This window comes from Acartia tonsa, chromosome 15 (assembly GCF_053477335.1).
Source record: "Acartia tonsa isolate MP-2025a chromosome 15, ASM5347733v1, whole genome shotgun sequence".
Classification (NCBI taxonomy): domain Eukaryota; kingdom Metazoa; phylum Arthropoda; class Copepoda; order Calanoida; family Acartiidae; genus Acartia; species Acartia tonsa.
This window is the reverse complement of record NC_137274.1, coordinates 20,181,077-20,206,168: the sequence shown is the minus strand read 5'-3', so window position 1 is coordinate 20,206,168 and position 25,092 is coordinate 20,181,077. Positions and strand designations below refer to the sequence as shown.

Sequence of the window (25,092 nt, the reverse complement as noted above, 5' to 3'; positions counted from 1 at the left end):
TTTGTTTGAAATTTCCAAAGGAATAACCAGCCTTTTGAATGATCAGAGACAAGGAGGTGAGAAACCGGTGGTCTGCAGATCTGATGCGAATATTCGAGTTGATGACAATGGGACTCAATGCAGGCAATGGATGTACAATATATGTGGATGATGAGAAAGCCTAAAATGTCACATGTGACTTCATAAAAATCCATCTCTTTTAAGGCGGTTTCCTTCCCCACTCCTCCTCTCATCCTACCTTTTTAGATGTATTTTTATTACGTCACACATGACATTTTAGGCTTTCTTAGTGGATGATATAACCGTAGAAAAATTTTCCTCAATTAGGGGAAGGGGACACAAAGTCACTCATAAAATCAGCCATGTGACGTCATAGAAATGAGGGATTATCCATCTCTTTTTAAGGATTTTCTTTCTAACTTACCCTCTCCCATCCCTCATTTTTATGACGTCACATAAGATTTTTTGAGTGACTTTGTCCCCTTCCAATTTCCCCCCTCATTTATGAACACAGTAATAGTGTCTGACTGATTATGATGTAACAAAAAAATTAGCCAATGAGAGGCCGTTATTGACCAATGGTAAAATTTATAGTGGCCTCTCATTGGCTAATTTTTTTTGTTACGTCATAATCAGTCAGACACTATTACTGTGTTCTTTTAGACCGCTTGTTCACTTTATTATTCACTGTATAATAGAACATGAAAATCTGGTGTAAGATCAAAGTAATTATACATCCATTATGCAGGCGCTTCTATTATCCTGGTTGTAATAGCTAATATAAATCAAAAGGTAAACTTATTCAGATAGGGGGACAATGTCTGTTTATTTCCCCCAAAGTTTTTTAAATAACGTTATTTTATTTGTTGTTCTAATCAACTTTGAGGACTCTTACTGGATTATGATTGGTTGGTTATTAAGTTAAGTGTTCATACGTTTCAACCAATAATTTTAATGTACAGAAGGTGTAATTTTTTGCATCATCATTGGCGATCTACATAAATTAATTGGCAATTATCTTATACCTTTAGATTCCAGTGAATTAATCGATTGTTGATTAACAATTGAACTCTCAACTTAATAAACCAACAATCAAGATTTAGTAAAAGTCCCCAAAGTTGATAGGTCAAGGAAAAAGAGACCTTATTTTAAAACTTTAGCGACTAGTGTAAGAAACAACCTATTGTCCCATCTCTCATTGATTCAATATTGAATGTTATCGTTCTACTCCTGTTTTAAAATCATAAAATACACACCATTATGCAAAAGCAACTAGTCTCTTAATTACGAATTAATAATTCTGTTGTATTTGTTTGCGAGGTGTTCTTTAGTTTAATTATCTAATCCAAAAAATAATCAGTCTATCTTAAACAATAGCTGAGAAAATCACTTTTCTTCCATAAGTTTACGGACTGACTTTTAAACTGAGAGGCAGACAAAGTGAATCATGACACTAATAATTATATTTCCCATATCACTTCAAAACCGATTACTATACAGTGAAATGGAACAATTTCTCAGCCATACTGAATAATTATGTCCAGCAGTTTTCTATGAATATAGAAATTAACAATCATAAGATTAAAACCAGTTTTTTAGCCAATGCCTTTGGTATCTCCGGGCTAATTAACACTGGTTTTAATCTTAAAATCATACACTTTATATCTGTGGAAAGCTGTTTATTTGATATGATAATAACTATTTATGTTCAGTCACTTAATTTGTTATCTGCTATTGAAATGACATAGCAGCTGTAGGAACCATTTTTAACATCTTCAATTATGACACGGTGTTAGACCAAGATTCGAACCTATCACCTGCCTGATGACGAGCAATTACGCTACATGTTGAGCCATGTTCGCATGTAAAAAGCAGCTATGCTGCTATTTAATTATTGTTTTTCTATGTTCAGTTGCCTTTACTTCATGCCCCCTGGTTGTTGTTATCTGCTATTATAATGACATAGCAGATGTAGGAACCATTTTTAACATCTTCAATTATGACACGATGTCAAACCAAGATTCGAACCTATCACCTCCCCAATGGCGAGCAATTACGCTACATGTTGAGCCATGTTCGCATGTAAAAAGCAGCTATGCTGCTATTTAATTATTGTTTTTCTATGTTCAGTTGCCTTTACTTCATGCCCCCTGGTTGTTGTTATCTGCTATTATAATGACATAGCAGATGTAGGAACCATTTTTAACATCTTCAATTATGACACGATGTCAAACCAAGATTCGAACCTATCACCTCCCCAATGGCGAGCAATTACGCTACATGTTGAGCCATGTTCGCATGTAAAAAGCAGCTATGCTACTATTGAATAATTATTTTTCTATGTATAGTTGCCTCTACTTCATGCCCCTTGGTTGTTGTTATCTGCTATTGAAATTACTGGAAATATTCTTGTGGCCATGGTCTTTGCTGTAGAATTAGGTAATAATTATAATAAAGTAACAGGATGTTTGTCTTTTTGTCTGTCTGTTTGTCTGTCTGTTTGTCTGTCTGTTTGTCTGTATGTTTGTCTGACTGTTTGTCTGACTGTTTGTCTGACTGTTTGTCTGACTGTTTGTCTGTCTGTTTGTCTGTCTGTTTGTCTGTTTGTTTGTCTGTCTGTTTGTCTGTCTGTTTGTCTGTCTGTTTGTCTGTCTGTTTGTCTTTCTGTTTGTCTGTCTGTTTGTCTGTCTGTTTGTCTGTCTGTTTGTCTGCCTGTTTGTCTACTTGTTTGTCTGTCTGTTTGTCTGTCTGTGTGTATGTTTGTACCAAAGGATCTCGCTAACTGCTGAACCGATCCAGTTCTCCATAACAGGGTAGCTTCTCATAGGTCCTAGGAAGGTTTATAACTATTTTGGGGGAGGGTACCACCACCCTCCCAAGAGAAATTTAAAAAATCGAAAAGTTTTTAGGTTTCTCGATTTTACAAAGAAATTCCAACACAACATGAACGTCAACCTAAAAAAGACATTTTATAAATATAAAGAAACATTTAAAGTGCCACTAGAGGCTTCTAGGGGCGTAGCCGCTAGTTATTATTATAAAGTAACAAGATGTTTGTTTGTACTGAAGGATCTCGCTAACTGCTGATTAAAAAAGGCTCTCCTTTACAGCGAAGCGTCTTATTGATTCGGGGAAGGTTTATAACTATCTACAGGGTAGGTATCTCCACCCTTCCAAGAGAAATCGCTCCTAGAACAATATCCCCCTTCACTTTTTTTTACTTTTTAGACTTTAATTAAAAATGGGAAGTGAGTCGATTCCCCCCCCCCCTCCCTTAACTACCCCTTGAAGCTTTAAGGGGCATAGTCTCTAATAATTATAATAAAGTAACAGAAAGTTTGTTTGTACTGAAGGATCTCGCTAACCGCTTAACTGATATGGCTCTACTTTACAGGATAAATATCATGATCTGATTTTATTATCCATAGAAAATTATTTATAATACAAAATGACACATGCTGACTCAAAACCAGTTCCTTTCCAGTGGATATTTCGTGGTTTCAAAGCCATAAAAAATAGATTCTTCCTGTATGGTTCTGGTCTGAATATTAGTTTTTAAACCCTGTTATGGCTCGTAATGAAAAAATCGTATGTATTGTATGTAGAAATTTTGGGTATTGTCCCTTTTGTTACAACTACTCTTAATTAAGGGGCGTTTCGTCGTATTTTTACAGTAGCTTTTGATACGTTATATAGGTTAGGTAATTGCCCCGCAGGGTTAGAGGGCTAGAAATAGGAGAAAAACTACTGTGAAAAAACGACAAAATGCCCTTTAAGAAGCATTGTCGCAAAAGGGACTTTATAGGTTTTTAAAAAAATTTGTTGGTGAGTTTCTTTTCATTTTTATACTTTAATAGTTATTTCTCGCATCATATTGTAAACAGCTTTCCGCAGATATAAAATGTAAAAATATAAGATTAAAAACAGTTTTTTTATGCTAAAAGCACTGGCTAAAAAAACTTGTTTTAATCTTATAATTGTACATTTTTATATTCTTAGAAAACTGGATATGATACTATGCTAGGCATAATTTTTGTATTCTTCCAGTTCTTATCCACTGGATATTAATAGGTTTTGAATAAATACAAAAAATTAGTTGATTAACTTTTAATATTTTATATTTAGGCTATTGTCAGATAACGAGTCTGGTGTGCATCCTAAAAACAATTTGGTTAACTCTCATCTGGGCCAAAATTGTTAGGAAAACAAAAGATTAAAATTAAAAATATTTTCATACCTGTGATCGTGGCTTAACATGTAGCGCATCTGCTAATCCTTGGAAAGGTGATAGGTTCGAATCTCAGTCCAACACCGCATCATAACTAAAGACGTTAAAAATGGTTAACATTCATCTGGTCCAAAATTGTTAGGAAACAAAAGATTCAAATTAAGAATGTTTAGAAGTATGAGAATGATATCTCTGCTATGTAAGGTTAGGAAGCTACGTAGTCCCAAAAATTTGACTTGCGAGTAAAGTTTGGACATTTTACTAACTGGCTCCTAAATCATTTGTAACAATGTAGGAACCATTCTTATATTTCTAAAGATATAGTTCTAATTGTATGCGTAACATTTTTCTACTATTAACACAAGCCGCGCTTATGAAATTTAAAAATGTACGCAGTTCTTTTTACACACCCTAATATTTAGTAATATACTCTCAATTTAAGTTTTACCTCAGTTGGGACATTTTAATGCGTTGCTCCTTATCTATAGCTTTTATACTTCCAAAAAATAGACTTTATAGCGGTTCTAATGGTATGCCATCTTTTTTCTACCATTAAATTTGAATTTTAAAAATCTACGCATTATTTGCTCATCCTTTATCTTCAATTTATTTTGCTTGTTGGTCATACCTTATTCCTGACTTGAATTTTACTTTTGTTTTTCTTGTAACAGAAAAAATATGGTACACACCATCCCTCCAGGAGTTGTTGCACTTAGGTAAATACTTTTGGGTCATGTGAAGGAAATGAAGTTCTGGGTTTTGTCATATTTTCACAGTAGCTTTTGAAAGGTTAGGTTAAGTTAGGTTCGGTGATTGTCCTGCAGGGTAGGGCAATTGGCCCTGCAGGGGCTAGAAATAGGAGAAAAGCTACAGTGAAAAAATGAAGAAACCCACAACTTCATTTCATTCACATGAACCAAATTTTTTTCTTATTTTCATTATTTAACATAATTATTTTCAAAATAGGGTTGAGTACATTGACAAATTTAAATTGTTTTTTTGTTTGTTCCAAACAGGGAATTTTATTTTTCGTATTCATTCGAATCCGGTGGATAGGAACCGGTTCTCATCCATACGAAAAAATTATCTCTAGCATCGTATTATATCCAGCTTTCTACGAATATAAAAAAGGAACAATCATAAAATTAAAACCAGTTTATTTAGCCGGCGCCTTCGGCACCTCAGAGCTAAAAAATGGTTTTAATCTTATAATTGTACATTTTACATCCACGGAAAGCTGTTTATAATACAATGTGAGAAATAACTATAAATTTTCAAGTCAATTTACTCATCCCTATTTTTGTTAATATATTCACAATCATTTATAAATTAAAATTTTTGGAATAAAATATTAGATTTTAATTTTATTTTTAAAATTCATATTTCATTTATAAAAATTAGATTTAGAAAAGTAGAATAGTTTAGATATATTTGAGTGTTTTAAGAAATTAACATAAAATATTTTTTTTTATTTTCTTTTAAAAAGAATTTTAAATTAATTTTTCCTTTTTATTTAAGTGTCACCATGAAATTTTTTAAAAATTTATTTAGTTAGAATGAATTTTTTTTTCATTTCATTTGGTATCAATTTTATTCTGAAATTGATTTTTGTACAATCTGTACCTTGAATTTTTGGGTATTTCGTGGCACTGCTGCTTAAGGGGTGTTTCTACATATTTTCACAGTAGCTTTTCTCCTATTTCTAGGGGGCTCTGATACTGTGGGGCCAATCACCTAACTTAAAATAACCTATCAAAAGCAATTGTGAAAATATGACAAAACGCCCCTTAAGAGGCATTGCCACAAAAGAGATTATACCCATTTTTTTATATCGTGGGTCAAACAGTGTCATGCTTTGATGGTAAAAAAAGAGCTAAGCTTACTAGTCAACATTGAAAATATCATAACTACATAAGTAGACATTAGGGTTGGACTGAATATTAAGATATATAAGTTGGAAGGAATTTTAATGTTAGAGGGAGATTTGAAATCTGCATCAAATTTTAAGGACTTTTTGTAAAATTCTTTATCTAAAAACGGAAATACAATTTACGTTTACTAATTTTGACCAATAGGAGAGGTGGATTGGAAACTACGTGCGCTCTGATTGGTTGAATTATGAACGATACTTAAGCTTCTCCAATCAGAGCGCAGATTTTTTAAATCCACCAATTACAGATGTCAAAATTAATTAACTTAAATTGTATTTCCGCTTTTAAATAAAGAATTTTACAAAAAACAAATTTTATAAAAAAAATCCTTAAAATTTGATGCAGATTTTAAATCTCCCTCTAACATTAAAATTCTTTCCAACTTATAAATCCTACTGAATATCCAGCCATTTTCAATATTCGGCCGGATACAAGATATTGAAACTATCTGGATACCGGATATCTGGCTGATTTCTAATACAGATATTCAGTAATTTGCTGGATATCCGGCGTTGGACAGATATCCGATCCAACCCTAGTAGACATAAGTAGAAATCAGCTGATTTCAGGTAGAATAATGTTCATTGCCTGTTCCTTCCCAGTAAAATAAACTCTAGGTAGAAACCAATTAATATCCGCTGGATTAGAACCGGTTCTTAGCCATTCTATCCGCATAATGTCCGTGGAAAGCTGTCTATAATACGATGCTATATTCCCTGCCTCTGTCCCAGTAAAATAAACTCTAGGTAAAGTTGATAATAGTTATTTATCGCATTGTATTATTGACAGCTTTTCGTAGAAAGTGAAATGATAAAATATAAAATTAATTCCTTTGGCCCTGTGGTAGCTAACAAAACTGGTATTAATTTTAAAATTTTAATTGTAATATTCATGAAAAATTGTCAGTAATATGATATGATACATGATTTTTCAGTATGGCTAAGAACCGATTCTAATTTAGCAGATAGAAATCATTTTTGAAGCCCTAATGGTATACCCCTTTACCAAACTGATAATCCAATTAATCTGCATGTCTTTTTTTTCAACTGTTTTATTTAAATTGAATTTAAAATTTTTATTTAGTTTTATTTGCATGTGCTATCCTAAACTCCTTATATTGAATTATCTTTAATTTATTAGTAATTCTATGTGACAATTTAAAAGGAATCTTTTTATTGTCTTAAATTAAATTTTGCATGTATGGATATAAAAAATAATTAAGATGCTAGTATTCTAAATTAGAGGTATAAAAGAACGTGTCCTAACTTTTGTGATTTTTAAAAACTCATTCGTGACAAGCTCCCAAAGTTCAAAGTTTTGATTCACCGGGCTTCAACAAAATAGATTTTTTCAATAATTACTCACAGGAATTCAAAAAGTAAAGTGTCAAATTAAAGATTTTACTATTTTTGTTCATAATGGCAATTTTCTATTTTTTGTTGGGTCTAACTTCCAAATATATTCCAATGAACCTACCTAATTTTAATTGAAAATGCGCCTGACCTAATTAATATAATTACAAATGATAACTATTGATATCAATAAATTGACATTTCAAAACTGAAATTAAATTTAACCCACCACAGTGAAATTAAAAAGGAACCATCCCCCAATGATAATAAATCAAACTAAAATCCTTATAATAAAGTAACAGGATCAAGAATCTCGCTAACCGCCAAACTGATTTTTCTCCTATACCAGTTAGCTTCTCAAAGGTCCTGAGAAGGTTTGCAACTATTTTCATTTTTTTTTTTGGGGGGGGGGGATTTATCACCTTCCTCCCAAAAATTAGTGGGGAATTGACATTTTCTTTAAAAAATAAAACACTAATACTAGGAAGGGGGGGGGGTCAAATTAAATTCATCACTCATACCTAAAGTGCCCCTAGAGGCCTCTAAGTGTGTATCCACTAGTTGCCTTATACTAAAGTAACAGGATGTTTGTCTGTGCATTTGCACTAAAGGATCTCGCTAACCGCTGATCATATCGGGTTCTCCTTAACAAGGTAGCTTCTCATTGGTAACGGGAAGGTTTATAACTATTTTGGGAGAGGATACCACCACCCTTCTAAGAGAAATCGCCCCTAGAACCCCCCCCCCCCCCCAAGTAATTTTAGATAAACTTTCCTGAACAAATCCCAATATAATTATAGGCATAAACTTCACTAATATGACTGTATATGAATTTCTCTAATATGAATAAACTTTGATAATATAAATAAGAATAAATAATAAATTTTAGGGTTTTTTTCAAACATTGCTATATAAATTAGGTCATTTATTTCACATGGGAGCCTTTTTTTTAACATATGTATGTAAACCATTTATTTATACAATTGTATATATAATTGTAAATGAACTTTACTATAATTATTATAAATGAATTAATCCCAATATAGTTTAACATAAAGTTTCCAATTATAATATAAGATGTGAATTTCCCAAATATGATTGTAAAAAACTGGGTAAAGTCCCTTTTGTGGCAATGCTTCTTAAGGGGCATTTCCTCTTATTTTCACAGCAGTGTTTCCCCTATTTCTAGCCCCTTCTGGGCTCTAACCCTGCGGGGCCAATTGCCTAACCCATCGGGGTATTCACCTAACCCAACTTAACCTATCAAAAGCTACTGTAAAAATACAACGAAACGCGTTGTCTCGAAAGGTACTATACCAGTTAGACCCATCCTTTATGAAGATAGAAATGAAGACACCTTAATGGTTATTCCATTATTAGTGAAACCCACACCACCTCAACCTGGGTGTTAACCTAAGCTGCATGCCTCACCAACCAACCAACCAACCCCCAAAACAATCAATCAATCAATTATATTTTGTAAAAATAAAGGTCAGTTAGAAAATAAACACAATTTTTGCAAAAAGACAAAGGCGAGTGTTCTGAAATTTTTAGGCCGTTTCTCAAAATCATATTCTTCTGGTACCCAAAGTTTTATAACCATTGAAGGCGACATTAGACTGTATATTATTCTGGTACCCAAAGTTGTATAACCATGAGTGGGGACATTAGAATGTATGTTAAATTCTGGTACCCAAAATTTTATAACCATGAGAAGGGACATTAGACTGTATATTATTCTGGTACCCAAAGTTTTATAACCATGAAAAGGGGATATTTGACTGTATATTATTCTGGTACTCAAAGTTTTTCAACCATGAGTGGGGACATTAAACTGTATATTATTCTGGTACCCAAAGTTGTATAACCATGAGTGGGGATATTAGACTGTATATTATTCTGGTACTCAAAATTTTATAGCCATGAGAGGGGATATTTGACTGTATGTTATTCTGGTACCCAAAGTTGTATAACCATTGAAGGGGATATTAGACTGTATATTATTCTGGTACCCAAAGTTGTATAACCATGAGAGGGGACATTAGACTGTATATTATTCTGGTACCTAAAGTTTTATAACCATGAGAGGGGATATTAGTTTGTATATCAAATTCTGGTACCCAAAGTTGTATAACCATGACTGGGGACATTAGACTGTATATTATTCTGGTACTCAAAATTTTATAACCATGAGAGGGGATATTAGTTTGTAAATCAAATTCTGGTACCCAAAGTTTTATAACCATTGAAGGGGATATTAGACTGTATATTATTCTGGTACCCAAAGTTTTATAAATGTATATTATTCTATATAAATCCTTTTGAAGGGGAAGGTGGAGAAAAATGACTAAAACTACTATGATAGTTATGGTTTTTTTTAGGAATTTTTTAAAAATGTGAGTCGATTAATTGAGCCAAATTTCAATATTTTTTTTCTTTAGAACGCCTGACTTAGTCATTCAATTTTTATTTAAGCTTGAAAATTGCTTTACATATTCCCTGCATATTTTTTAAAATTTGCTTACTGTAAATGTCTATACTTTGCTAGAAAAACAAGGAAGACAACATCCAAAAAAAGTGGAGATCTGATATGGTAGGACAAACAAACATTAACACTTGTAGAGTGTCAAAACAGAACAAGCAGAATATTATTGCTAAAGATTTAACAAAATTATAAGTAAATTTTGTTGCAAAACTGCTTAAATATATGATACTGTTGAAGGACATACTTACATTTTTAGGTCATATTGACCCCCCCCCCTCTATTTTTTCAATGTCATTTTTTTTGTAGGTAAGATAGAGAGTTGTGACTTCATGACTTTTTAAGTTTAGTAATTATACGTCGGCAAGAGTTGATTTTATTAGGATATCTGGTCTGTGTCGGTTGTGGTGTCCGGTCAAAGTCGGTTGGGTAGCACCAAAATTAAAAATAAATTCTAAATAATTCCTAATTTCCACATTATGACTTTGTATATAAGATAGAAACCTAAAATGACCTTATGAGAAAAGTGGTGTTATGACCGTTTGACCGCACTCTGACCGACTTTATGACCGATTTTTGTCCGGCTTTTACTACAGACATATATCATGAATATCGTGGCTTCTATTACAGCTAGAGACCTATAAATTTTTTTGGTAAATCCTTGAGCAATAATAAACAGATAAAAATATTAATTGGCGCCGCCAACCGCCATTTTACCGCCGTAACCGCCGAAAATGGCGGTTTCCGTTAATTGCCGTTTTTTGGCGATGATCAGAAAAAGTAATTTGTTTGTTATGAAAAATAAAAGCTCGTCCTAAAATTTGGTCATCCTAGCTGCAAAATTGGCCGCTCTACAGCTGTTTTAAAATTTAGCGGCTGGCCGCTAAAAAGCGGCTAAGGAGCGGCCTGGATTGCTATGACTAGAAAAAGTAATTTTCTCTAAAAATACACATGAACCACCAGAAAAGAATTTTACGTCTTTATCTGTAACAGAAGCCAAGATAGAGGGGGGGGTCAATATGACCCCCCCCCCCCCGATCTATTAAGGTGGGAATAGGGGCCCGATCTGTAAGGGTTAAACAAAAACCATTAGGTTAGGTTTCATCCAGGTTTAGCCACCCTGCAGGGTCTTTTGGATGCAATCATTGGTGGGAGGTATTCAATTTATTTGAAAAATAAGGGAGGGGGGATTATCGGTGCTTAACCGTATACTTTTGTGAAAGCGCTAATAATTCGTCACGGTAGTTATGGAAATAAAACACGGTACAAGTGTTGAAAACTATCAATAGAACAAGGATTACAACATTCATAAGTATTGAAGCTCAAAAGTTATAATGGATATCAGGAAACAAGAACAATACAGCAGTGTCATACAATAAACATTAAACTTGATAAAATAGGGGAAATTTAAAATTTACAACACTTTAAAATCACTAAACCTTTTAAGCACAAAAGCTTAAAAATTTAGAAATCAATCTAGCACCCCAAATAACAGACAGATGGACAAAACAATGTATAGAAAAGATGGGCATATGCTATAGGAATCTTTACTAAAAAATTCAGCTGTCTATCTTGAATAGGAGCCGAAAAAAAAACATGTTTCCAACAATTCATTAATTACAGACAGACAAACTGACAGACAGAGAGACGGACAGACATTTGGAATTATAGCGTAGCTTCGCTACTAAAAACACACAGCTCAAAAGAAGGAATATATTTTGATTAGCTACATCTAATCCTTGACAACCTTCTATATTCCTTTCTTCTTGTGCAAAAGTTTGTTTGTTGTTTGCTTGAAATTATTGATTAATAATTTCGAGTATGGTCCCTTTCGTGGCAACGCTCCTTAAGGGGCGATCCGTCGTATTTTCAAAATATCTTTAAATCGGTTATTTTAGGTTAGGATAGGTTATAATGGGTTACGTGATTGCCCCACAGGGCTTGGTAATTGGCCCCGCTGGGTTAGAGCTCCCCGCAGGGGCTAGAAATATTAGAAAAAGACGAAGAATCGCCCCTTAAGGAGCGTTGCTATGAAAGGGACTATGCCCCACAATTTCAAAGAGATAGCTAGAGGGGACTGTTTATTACACTAGTTCTCAAAGTTTTATGATAACATTTTCTTATTGCTTGGATTAACTATTATGGGGACTTTTGATTGGTTGCTTCATTTAGTTAAGTGTTGAAACGTTTCAACCACTAATTCTAATCTACAGAATTTGTGTATCATAATTGAGAATGTACATTTATTTATCAGCTATTGTCTTATCCCTTTATATGCTATGCATTGCATTTATATATTTTGTTTTCTTTTTCCCTCCGATTTGGCGAACAATTGAAATGATTTAAAGATCCAGCTCAGCTTTGTTTTCTATTTTAACTTTGGTTTTTGTCGCAATTTTTATTTTTATACTACAACCTTATAAATCTAAGTATTTGTCTCAAATGTTTTAGGCGAATTGATATTCTCTCAGTTGTTCTTAGCTGGATCTTTAAATCATTTTAGTGGTGAGCCAGATCGGGGTGCGCCAAATTTCAGCCAATCACAGCGCGGCATTTAATACAATGCTGTGCTCTCATTGGTGGAAAGTTGGATCGCCCCGATCTGGCGCACCACTAAAATGATTTAAAGATCCAGCTCTTGTAAAAAATCATGAAACAAAGACAGGACCAACATACAACTTCCTTGAAAATCAGAAGAAAATCTGACAGTTTTTTTTCATCATTCACTTCAATTATGTTTTTTTTAATTATATATCTTACAAAACAAATTGGATGATTTTCTAAAAAAAATTGGAAGATTTTTCATCATTAATTTTTTCCAAAAATGCTAATTGATATACAATATATACCCAGGGAGGGAAGGGACATTAGACCATAGAATTTTCTGGTACCTATAGTTTTATAACCGCGTTATCCAATTCGTTTGCTTAAAAAAAACTTTGTGTACTTTTATTGCATTTTGATTGTTTGGTTCCACGCTAGTTGTGTCAAAATGTTTCAACTATTTTTAAAAGCGAAGCTTTTCTATAATTAGGGTCGGTCCGTCCGTCCGTACGTCTGTAACAGCTAGCTTTTTTCGTTAATTTAGGCACTTTAGAATTGTCCTATCGATTTCAAACTATGCATGGTGATTCCTGTAGTAGTTAGGTACTATTTAGAAAGCGTAGCAACTCTATAATCGTTACCAGAATGTCCGTACGTCCATTTTAAACATGTTGATTTTCAACTTTTTTAACAACAAAATTTGTATCAGATAAAATTATCCGATTGATCTGATTTTTATTTTTTTTAATACTGATTCCTAAGACAACAAAGTACAATATTATAAGCAAAGCATCTCTATAATCAAGTCCTAAAAATGTAAGTATGTCCATAAATATTATCCTGTATCAACGGTTTTTCAACAAATTCATTTATAATTTTGCTTCGACTCTTATATATTTATATTCTGATTATTCAGTTCTGACACTATACAAGTGTTAATGTCCTTTTGTCCTACCGTTTCAGTGCTTCGCTTTTATGGATGTTGTCATCCTTGTTTTAATCTACAGAATGTGTAATCTTGATAATCATTATTGGGGATGTATATCAATTTATTGTCCATTTTCTTATCCCTTTAGATCCCTGGGAAAGTTATAATTTTTATATATATAGGTCTTCATAAACAATACCAATAGTTATTTCTTGCATCATATTATAAACAGCTTTCCGTGGATATAAAATATACAATTATAAGATTAAAACCATTTTTTAGCCCTGAGATGCAGAAGGCATGTGGTAACAAAACTGATTTTAATTTTATGATTGTTCATTTTTACATTCCTAGAAAACTGGATATAATACGATGCTAGACATAATTTTTCAGTATCCCTAAGAACCGGTTCTCATCCACCGGATATTAATCGGTTTCAAAGCGATAAGGAAAATTACAATTTTATTTCAGCCAAGACACGGAGCGAAGAATGATAAGAACTCAGCAAAGCATCAATAAAGGAAAACCAAGGCTCTACAGATTTTTTGGTTCTTATTCAAACTGATAATGGACAAGGGACTGATATTCTGCCAAAAATTCTTGAAAAAAAATCACGAAACCTCTTTGCTCAAAAATAATATATTGCAATGTTTAATAGATATATTCTTTAAATTTAACCTTAAAAGATTATACACTTAGTAATAAATAAGGAGGGGTTAGCAAGAGAATCCTTTTCTCCCTACTTGGCTCCTATTAGAGCTAGAAGTCTAAAAATTGCTATATGTTTGCCTTTTTCTTTGAATGACCTTAGAGTCATTTTAATCTTCGTAAACTTGGCATTCATATAACTCTAAATGCCTTTGAGTTAGGGTTTCCAAAGTCTTAGATAGATTTAAAGAAATATGTAAGACTTAGGAAACCCTAACTCTTAGGCTAGTTTATGAAATCATATATGATTTAATGTTTTTTTTTATATTTGTCATGTGAATATCCAAAAATTAGCAATTTTAACGTCAATAAAATGCGTCAGTCACTTTTTTTCATATACCATAAAAATATCGTTAAATATTTTTACCCAGCGCACTAATCATTTTAGAAAAAAAATCTTACAATTTCTACAAAATTTCAAAGATTTTTAATTTTTTAGTTGGAACATTTTTTCTAAAACATTGAAGTATCTTTTAAAAAACGTTAAATGTTAATTGCTACAACTTTCTATGTGTACGAAAATGTTCATGTTTCCACTGTTAGTAAATTATTTTCAAAAACTAGATCATTTTTCATATATTTTTCTTTTAGAATTTCATTTTCATAAAAAAAACCAGAAGTATATAAAACAAAATACTGGAAAAATCATTATTTTATTATTTAATTGAAACTAAGTATAAAACTCAAAGCTGGAAAAAAAAACTTATTTTATTGTATTCATTCAAAACCAATTAATATCCAGTGGATTAGAACCGGTTCTCATGAAAACAAAAAAACTATGTCTAGCATTGTGTTATTTCCAGTTTTCTACAAATAAAAAATGTACAATCACAAGATTAAAACTAGTTCTTTTAACCCGTGCCTTTAGCATCTCAGGGCTAAAAAACAGGTTTTGATCTTATTATTAAAAATTTATATCCGCGGAAAGCTGTTTATAATACAATGCGAGAAATAACTATTATTTTAATTGAAACTAGAAGTATAAAACTTGAAGCTGGAAAAAAACTTATTTTCTCGTATTCATTCAAAACCGATTAATATCCGGTAGATTAGAACCGGTTTTCATGAATAGGAGAAAAAACTATGTCTAGCATCGTATTATATCCAGTTTTCTACAAATATAAAAATGTACAATCACAAGATTAAAACCAGTTCTTTTAACCTGTGCCTTTAGCATCTCAGGGCTAAAAAACTGGTTTTGATCTTATTATTGTAAATTTTATATCCGCAGAAAGCTGTTTATAATACGATGCAAGAAATAACTATTATTTTAATTGAAACTATAAGTATAAAACTTAAAGCTGGAAAAAAAACTTATTTTTTTGTATTGCAACTTCAATTTATAATATTATAAGAATGTTTTATGGGGTTGTGGGAGTTAACTTCCCCCCCCCCCAAAAAAAAAATATAATTATGTTGTATTAAAATTGTGTGTATTCTATTATATAAAGTAGTAAGCTTTTTTGTCTGTGGCGAAGGATTTTGTAACCACTGAACCAATATGGTTCTCCTTTACAGTAAAGCTTGTTATAAGTCCTGTGATGGTTTTAGGCTATTTTATTCTTATAAACAAGATGGGTTTGGTTTTAGGCTATTTTTCTGCCCTTATTTTCCCATTTAATAAAGAGCCCCTGAATGCTATGAGCGCAACCTCTAGTATTTATAAAAATGTCAGAGATTATTTTCCAGTATGGCTTCGAAACTGATTAATATATGCTGGATTATAACTAGTTTTCAGCCATACTTAAAAACGCTGTATAGCGAATATTTTTCCACGAATATTGAAATAAAAAATCATAAAATGAATTCTAGTTTTGTAAACATAAATAAAGCTGTCTATAATACGATGCGATAAATAAATATTTCTACAATTTCCTCAATCAAATTTGTTCATATTTGAGAATTAAAATACAATTTTTGTTCACGAAAAGCGTGTTCTTTTAAGCTTAGGATCCCTTACAGTCTGTTTATGAAGCAGCTTAAAGTGCCTATAAAAGAAATGACGCCATACAATACAAATGTCCAATGAAAGGCCAGTATATTCTTTAATTTACCAATGGTAAAATGTATACTGGCCTATCAATGACCATTTGCATTGTATGACGTCATTTTTATAGGCACTATAAGTTGCTTTATATTCATATCCTTACACTAAAGTAACAGGATGTCTGTGTGTTTGTACTGAAGGATCTCGCTAACCGCTAAACCGATCGGGTTCTCCTTAACAGGGTAGATTTTCATAGGTCCCGGGAAGGTTTATAACTATTTTGGGGGGGAGGGTACCACAAACTGCCAAGAGAAATCACCCCATGCAAAAAATGACCCCCGTCCAAAAATAATTATTAGAAACTAAAATAAAATATAGACCTAACCCCCCACCCACCTTAGTGCTCCTAAATGCCTCTAGGAGCAAAGTCGCTAGTATATAATATGTAATATAATTATACCTTTGTGGAGATAGGTTTACCAACTAGGGAGGGGGAGGACAATAGTCTGTTTATTACACTAGTCCCCAAAGTATTATAATAACATTTTCTAAATTGTTGGCTTTAAAACCTTGGGGACTCTTATTGAGTTTAGATTGGTTGATTCATTAAGTTAAGTGTTTAAAAGTTTCAACCACTTAGTATTAGTAATCTAAAGAAGGGACAATTTTGAGTATAATCATTGGGGATGTACATCAATTTATCAGCCATTGTCTTATCCCTTTAGATCATAGTATACCAATTTTATGTGATTTTAACATAGTATCATAGACAGCTTTCCGTGGATATTATCCGCGGATAGTATGACTGAGAACCGGTTCTAATCCAGCGGATTGTAAGCAGATTTGTATACCAACATAATTCTATGTGATTTTAACATTTTTAATGATTATATGATTTTTATTAAAAAGTAATAAATTTTATTTTTATTTTAAAATTTATGAATTTTAAATGTAAACTTTTATGTTTAATAAATATTTTTGTTAAAATTTTTTTCTTAACAAGAATGATAACATCCATAGAAGCGAAGACCTGAAATGGTTGGACAAACGAACAATAACACTCGTTGAATCTACACAAAATTATAAGTAAAGGACCACCCTCAACGTCACAAAAAAAATGGTTTTCGATATTATAGCTCCCATAGGGCCTATATGAAATATTGAAGACCACTTTCTCCAACAATTTGGGGTCTGTGATTCCGAATCTGGAGTCCATTTTGATCTAGCTGACCTCCTTCATGGCGAAAAATGGCGCCAAAGTTGACTACCCTTCGAAAAATTCGCAAACGACAATTTAATTTTTAAAAATCTACCAAATTTTTTTGATCATAAGATAGATAGATAGATAGTTAGATTTAAAGCTATAATTATGTTATATCTTTTTTAAACGTCGAGAGAGAGAGAGAGAGAGAGAGAAGGAGAAAGAAAGAAAGAGAGAGAGTAAGAGAGAGAGAAGGAGAAAGAAAGGCAGAGAGAGAGAGAGAGAGAAAGAGGGAGAGAGAGAGAGAAAGAGAAAGAGAAAGAAAGAGAGAGAGAGAAGGAGAAAGAGAAAGAAAGAGAGGAAGAGAGAGAAGGAGAAAAAAAGAGAGAGAGAAAGTAAGAGAGAAAAATAGAGAGAGAGAAAGTTAGAGAGAGAGAAAAAGAGAGGGAGAGAGAGAAAAGGAGAAAAAAATCCCTTTTCTTTATACATTGATACGTTGTACATCAATTTTCTCCATTGTCTTATCCCTTAGAATCCTTTACACGGGTAGGCTAAAAAAATCTAGGTTTTTGAAAATACCCATTTAAGCGGTTTGCACAGCCTTAAAGTCACATGTCTTGGTAATACTGGAAAAGGTAACAATCAAATTTTTTATTGGGCCCTTTTTGAGAAAATCCGCAAAATATTTGTTTTTTCATTTTCGCCTAAAATCCTCTAAAAATAAGGTAAAAAATGTTAGGGCAGGATTTTTAAAACTGTTATTGCTCAGCCCGTAGTTATCCTAAAAAAATGTTAGACATACCAATGGAAAGCTTACCTCTTCTAGTTTTCAAAATGACAAACATTTTTAACGTGCATTGTATGGTTATGTATCTATGTTGCTAAATGTAAAAAGTATCATCAATTACATTAACATGTACATGGCTTAATTGTGCTCCCCCCCCCCCTCTCCCCATTCATCTAGCTAAATATTTTAACCTGATTAAAACCTTTATCATTATTCAAAATTGTCATAGGGTCTATAAGCAAGATATTTATCCTTATACTAACGTAACAGGATATTTGTCTGTGTGCTAACCACTGAACCGATCGGGTTCTCCTTAACAGGGTAGATTCTCATGGGACCCGGGAATGTTTATAACTATACCACCACCCTCCCAAGTGAAATGACGAAAAAATCAAAAATTTTAAAAATTTATGGAAGACTTCAACGTAACACAAAGAAGTAACATAGAGACTTTAACAAACAAAAACATCTAAAGTGCCACTAGAGGCCTCTAGGGGCGCAGCCGCTAATTTTACATAAATAGGTAAAAACTAGCAGAAATCAGAGTTGCTATCATGCCTAGCTGAGCTGGATCTTTAAATCATTTTAGTGGTGAGCCAGATCGGTTCGGCTTACCCCGATCTGGCTCACCACTAAAATGATTTAAAGATCCAGCTTATTGAGACAGAGGAATTTTCTCTTCAATTTAGGTTGCTAATATAGTCCTCAGATAAAAGTCAAGCCAAAATAAGAAAACGTTATTATAAAACTTTGGGGGGAGGAAGGGGGGGAGAGAGGGGTGGTGTTAATTAAACCTTTTTGGAAACTGATTTACATACTCAAGTTTCAGAAAATTGAACAATCGAAATTCTTTATTTTTTCCTTGCAATTTTCAGTGAAATTAAGTTATTTTTACGGAAAACAAGGATGACAACATCCACAAAAGCGAAGCTCTGAAACGGTAGGACAAACGAACATTAACACTTGTAGAGTGTCAAAACTGAATAATCAGATTGTAAATTATAAAATAAAATAAAAATGTGAGCAAATTTGTTGAAAAACTGCTTAAATACAACACAATTTTTTAGAACATACTTACATTTTTGGACTTGATTATAGAGATGCTTATAACATTGTACTTAGTTGTCATAGGAATTAGTATTCCAAAGATCAGATCAATCGGATAATTTAATTACATAAAAATTTGTTGTTAAAAAAGTTAAAAACCAACATTTCTAAAATGGACGTACGGCTATTCTGATCGTACCTAACTACTACAGGAATCATCATGCAAAGTTTGGACTATTCAAACATGCCTAAATTAACGAGAAAATCTATTCTTTCCAGACGTACGGACGGATGGACGGACCGACCCTAATTATAGAAAAGCTTTGCTTTTAACAAGGATGACAATATCCATAAGTTGTGTATTATCTATAAATGACAGACAGACAGACAGACAAACGAACAAACTGTGTTAAAGAGCAAATTTTCTGTAAAAGTAACAGGATGTTTGTCTGTTTGTTTGTATCAAAGAATCTAGAAAACTGCTGCTGTAACGGGGTCTTTTATTGAATTTTGACTGATTGGTTCATTAAGTTGAGTGTCTAAACGTTAAAACCACTAATTATCATCCACAGAATTTTGTAATTTTGTGTATTAAAATTGGGAATATACATCAATTTATAAGCCATGGTCTTATCCCTTTAGATCCCTGTGGATTAGAACTTCACTTGTAAGCAAAATCTTTACCAAAAACGTCTATCTTAAATAATAGCCAAGTAAATCACATATTCAAGTTACAGACGGAATGAAAGTTGATTATATATAAGCTTATATCTTTTTCAGTATGGCTTCAAAACCAATTAATATCCGCTGGATTAGAAACGGTTCCATCCATACTGAAAATAAATGTATTGCATCGTATTAAAGACAATTTTCAACAAATAATAAAATGAAAATTGGAAGACTTCGGCCTAACAAAACTGGTTTAAATTTTTTACTTTTATTTTTAATATCCGCGGAAAGCTGTCTATAATACGATTCTTTAAATAAATATTAACTATTTTAGATTTGAATATAAAAATGCATAATGTATAAAGCAATATTTATTATCATACTAATAAATGAATTAACTCTTATTTCGAGGTAATAATCTTTCTATCTCTCTCTCTCTCTTTCACTCTCTTTCTCTCTCATTCTCTCTCTCTCTCTCTCTCTCTCTCTCTCTCTCTCTCTCTCTTTCTCTCTATCTTTCATTTTTTCTCTCTCCATCTCTTTCTTTCATTCTCTCTCTCTCTCTCTTTCTCTCTCTCTCTTTATCATACTTATACATGTATTAATTATATCAAGGTAATAATTAGGAAGGGAGGGGACAATGGGCTGTTAATAATACTAGTTCCCAAAGTTTTAAAATAACGTTATATTATTCGTTGGCTTAAGCAACTTTTGGGACAATCATTTAATTATGATTGGTTGGTTCATTTATTTGCAAAAGGGGTAATTTTGTGTATGATCATTGGGGACGTACATTGTACATAAATTTATCGGCCATTGTCTTATCCCTTAAGATCTCTTGAAGGGTAGGGGAAATAATATTGAGTAGTAAGCTACTCAATATTATCTCTACCAAGAGGAAGATAAATTACCGCCTCAAAGTGCACTTAAATGTTTTAAAATGTTAAGATCAGCTGTTTATAAAAAATATCAAAAAGTCCTTCATGCGGCTATAGTTATATTTTTCTGGATTTTTGGTGATTTCTCTTGGGAGGGCGGTGGTACCCTCCCCCAAAATAGTTATAAACGACGTCACCGAAACTGTCCCAATTTTGTATAACTTTTGCGGAACAAGTTCCAATTACGTCATATTTTTCTTTCCCGAAAAAGGGAGGGGGGGAAGAAAATCTCTTCAAAAGAGATGGGGAAAACCCCCTTTTCTCCCATCTCTTTTTTCTTCCCCCCTTCCCTTTTTTTTCTTTCCCCCTTCTCTTTTTCGGGAAAGAAAAATATGACGTAATTGGAACTTGTTCCGCAAAAGTTATACAAAATTGGGACAGTTTCGGTAACGTCGTTATAAACCTTACCAGGGCCTGTAGGAAGCTACACTGACAAGGAGAACCATATCGGTTCATTGGTTAGCGAGATCCTTCGGTACAGACAGACAAACAGGCAGAGATCCTGTTACTTTTATATAAGAATTTATTTATTTTGTTTTTTAGATCACGAGTTCTACACAATGAAGTAGTAAGTATATTTATGACTTCAAAACCTATTAATATCCGCTGGATTAGAACCGGTTCTCAGCCATACTGAAAAATCATGCATATTATCGTATTACAGAATTTTACACGAAATTTAAAACTCTTGGGGCAAACATAACTGTTTAAATCTTATGATTTTTATTTAAATATCCGTGGAAAGCTGTCTATAATACGATACAATAAATAAATGTTAACAATTTTTTGTGACTGTCTGTTCTATCCTTATATAAAAGTAACAGGATGTCTATGTGAGTGTCTGTATGTAGTGAAGGATCTTGCTAACTGCTGAACCAATATGGTTCTCCTTTACAATGTAGCTTCTCATAGGTTCTCGTTAGGTTTATAATTATTTTAGGGGTAGGTTACCACCGCCATCTCAAGAGAAATTGTCCATTGAAAACAATAACCTCCTTCCCCCTCAAAAAAAATTATTTTTCTACTAAAAGTTGAAAATGACTTATTCCCCTCCCTCACCTTAAAAGTCCCTAGACTCCTATAAGGGCTTACCGCTATTCAAATATAAAACGGGATGAATAAGCAAAATAGATGTTATCACCACTACGACATAACATGTTTCCAGGGAGGAAGGGGACATTGGGCTGTTTATTACAATAGTCCCCAAACTTTTATTGTAAAGTTTTCTTATTCGTTGGCTTAACAACTTTGGTTTGTTCATTAAGTTGAGTGTCCAAACGTTTCATCGATCCACTAACTGTGATCTACAGAAGGGGTACTTTTGTGTGTCATCAATCATTGGGGATGTAAATAAATTTCTCAGCCATTGTCTTATCCCTTTAGATCCCTGTATACCATCATACCTTGCATAATAAGGAATATAAGTTTTCCGGAATTTTAATGTAGGGAGTAGATTTGAAATCTGCATCAAATTTTAAGGATTTTTTATAAAATTCGTTTTTTGTAAAATTCTTTATCTAAAAGCGGAGATACATTTTAAGTTAATTAATTTTGACCAATAGGATAGGTGGATTTTAAACTACCTGCGCTCTAATTGGTTGAATGATGTACGACATCCAATCAGAGCGCAGATTTTTTAAATCCACCAATCACGGATGCCAAAATTAATTAACTTAATTTGTATTTCCGCTTTTAGATAAAGAATTATACAAAAAACGAATTTTATAAAAAATCCTTAAAATTTGATGCAGATTTTAAATCTACTCCCTACATTACAATTCCGGAAAACTTATATCTCTTATTGCATAAGTTTCATAGCACTCTAGCAAAATATGGATTGATGTTACTGCTTTTGGCTTACCTATTCTATTGACGCCAGGAAATACTATTTTCTATGGGGGTTTCTTTCCCCCTTCCCTTTATATTTCCCTCTTCTAGAATAGGTAGGTAGGCCAAAAGCTTTTACATCTATCCCCATTTCCCTAGGACACTAAACACAGCTACTCCTTAATCACTTATGAAAGATTCATGATACTTGGTTTTCATGTCCTTCACATAGCAAAATCTTGCAAAATATATTTCTGTCCTTAATATATTAACTATATTACATTTCATAGGATCATGTAGAGACAGAAGATGATTACTTGGATTTTAAAAATGGAGAGGAAGACAAGGGTAATAATAATAAAAGCAAAGCTCCTCTATAATTAGGGTTGTTTCATCTGTACGCCAGTATTTGATAGCTCTTATCAGTAATTAAGGCATGTTAGAGTTGTCCTGTCAATTATAAACAAGATGATTCCCATAACTGTAAGTTATGATTTAGAAAGTGTAACAACTCTATAATCATTACCAGAAAGGGATCTACTGCAGTTCACAGTAAAATATTGCTGGTAACGAATATTGCCAAAAATCTATGAATTTTAAAGGCTGCTATCTAGAATAGCCAAGATCCTTAGACGCACAGTGAAAGCTTCACTGAAGAAAAACCGCGTAAATAGGTCTTTTTCTCGCATTTCTCTGCACTGCGAGATAATTATGCATTTTTACTTTATGGCTATTCCAGATTATTTTTAGGCCTTCTTATGCCGCTTAAAACAGTGTGCAGGCATGATCTGTACATTCATAGATTTTTGGCAATATTTGTTACCAGCAATATTTTACTGTGAACTGCAGTACATCCCCAGAAAGTCCACACATCTATTTATTACATGCTATGTTTTAACTTTAAATAATTATCCTATTTATCTGATTTTTGAAATACCATTTCATATTACAACAATGTTATAATCGAAGCATTTTTATATCATAAAAATGTAAATATGTCTTTAAACATATCCTGTATTTTAGCAGTTTTGCAACAATTTACTTACAATTTTATTTAATGTTCATTTGTCTACTCTATAAGTCTGGCAGATAGGTCAGTTTCATTTGAGACTTATAACAAAATAATGGATTTATAATTATTTTGAAACTGCACCAGATTTTCACTTACTTTAATAAACTGCTTTTAATTTTATGATTTTACATTGTATATTCATAAAAAAACTCTATACTTTATAATATGATGCTATAAATATTTTTTTGGTATGGCTGAGAACTGTTTTGAGGTTTGTGACATGCCACAGATTGATTTTAATTTTGAATAATTTCAGACGATACAGATTATTCTATAACCTACTATGATATAATCAGTGAAGATTTAGGTTAGTTGTAGTATAAAGAAATTAGATATCATAAGCAAGGGGGATGGGAAATTTGGCTGTTTATTACACTAGTCCCCCAAGTTTTATATAGATGTTTTCTTATTCATTATGTTAAAACCTTGGGAACTTTTAATTATTTTTAGTTGGTTGGTTCATTAAGTTGAGTGTCCAAACATTTCAACCAATAATTGTAATCTACAAATGGGTTAAGGTCATGCAATCAAAGAGTTGGGTGCCTGTTGGGTGTTACTTAACCTAATACACCCTATGTTTGGACAAAAGAAAAACTTGGTCATGTTCAGCAACCTTGACTGTACAAGGTAATTGACGAGTTAGATACCTCATCAATTACCTCATAAGTGCGAGAATGATGTCCATGACACTCAAATGTGTAATGTCTCCTTTTCTGTCCAAACACCTGGGATATAAATGATGTGGTAGGTAATTGTTGATTATCTAGATAGCAATGAAAAAGATGGGAATGCTTCTGACATCAACAAAAAGAAGATCATAACCAACCCATCAGATGAAGATTCTATTAGGGGAGAGGATTACGCATTAGAAGAAGATTTGGGTATAGTCCCTTTTTTGATGTCCTCTCTTAAGAGACGTTTTTACAGTCAATTTTCACCTATTTTTAACCCCTGCAGGGCCAATTGATCACCTAACCTAACCTAAAAGAAACTATCAAAAGCTATTGTGACAATACAAAAAAGGCGTTGTCACAAAAGGGACTATACTCGAAGATTCTAATCAAGGAGAGGATTACTCACTAGATGAATATGAAGAAAAAGAGCTTCTAGATGATACGACTACAGAATTTAATTTTGCTGAAAATGAATCAATTAAATCTAAAGCTCAGCCGGAAGAAAAAGATTCCAATAATTTTTCTCAAAATGAAAATTTAAGCAAAGGTCCAGACAAGACTTCATCCAAGGAGTAAGAATTCTATATATAAAATTAGTCATTTTTACACATATGTGAAAATATATTTTTATCTAAACAAACTACTCAGTTCATTATAGACAGTGTTAAAGACTAGGGATCTAGAGGGATAAGACAATGGTTGATAAATTGTTGTATA

The 25,092-nt window shown here is 32.7% G+C and overlaps 1 protein-coding gene and 1 long non-coding RNA gene across 2 annotated transcripts; both read left to right on the top strand.

Moving 5' to 3' along the window:
• The first annotated feature begins 38 nt into the window (after positions 1 to 38).
• LOC145306978 (uncharacterized) lies at positions 39 to 14,065 on the top strand. The gene is made up of 7 exons (XM_080149318.1): positions 39 to 123; positions 749 to 792; positions 2,349 to 2,439; positions 4,126 to 4,201; positions 4,900 to 4,944; positions 8,892 to 9,002; positions 13,937 to 14,065. Exons 1-6 carry the CDS (start codon positions 39 to 41, stop codon positions 8,926 to 8,928), a joined length of 378 nt encoding a protein of 125 aa, XP_080005444.1. The 3' UTR covers positions 8,929 to 9,002; positions 13,937 to 14,065.
• An 8,850-nt stretch (positions 14,066 to 22,915) lies between these two features.
• Positions 22,916 to 24,550, top strand: LOC145307610 (uncharacterized). Its single transcript, XR_013875516.1, has 3 exons — positions 22,916 to 22,977; positions 23,958 to 24,008; positions 24,469 to 24,550. It is a non-coding gene; the product is annotated as an uncharacterized LOC145307610 (long non-coding RNA).
• The last annotated feature ends 542 nt before the right edge of the window (positions 24,551 to 25,092 follow it).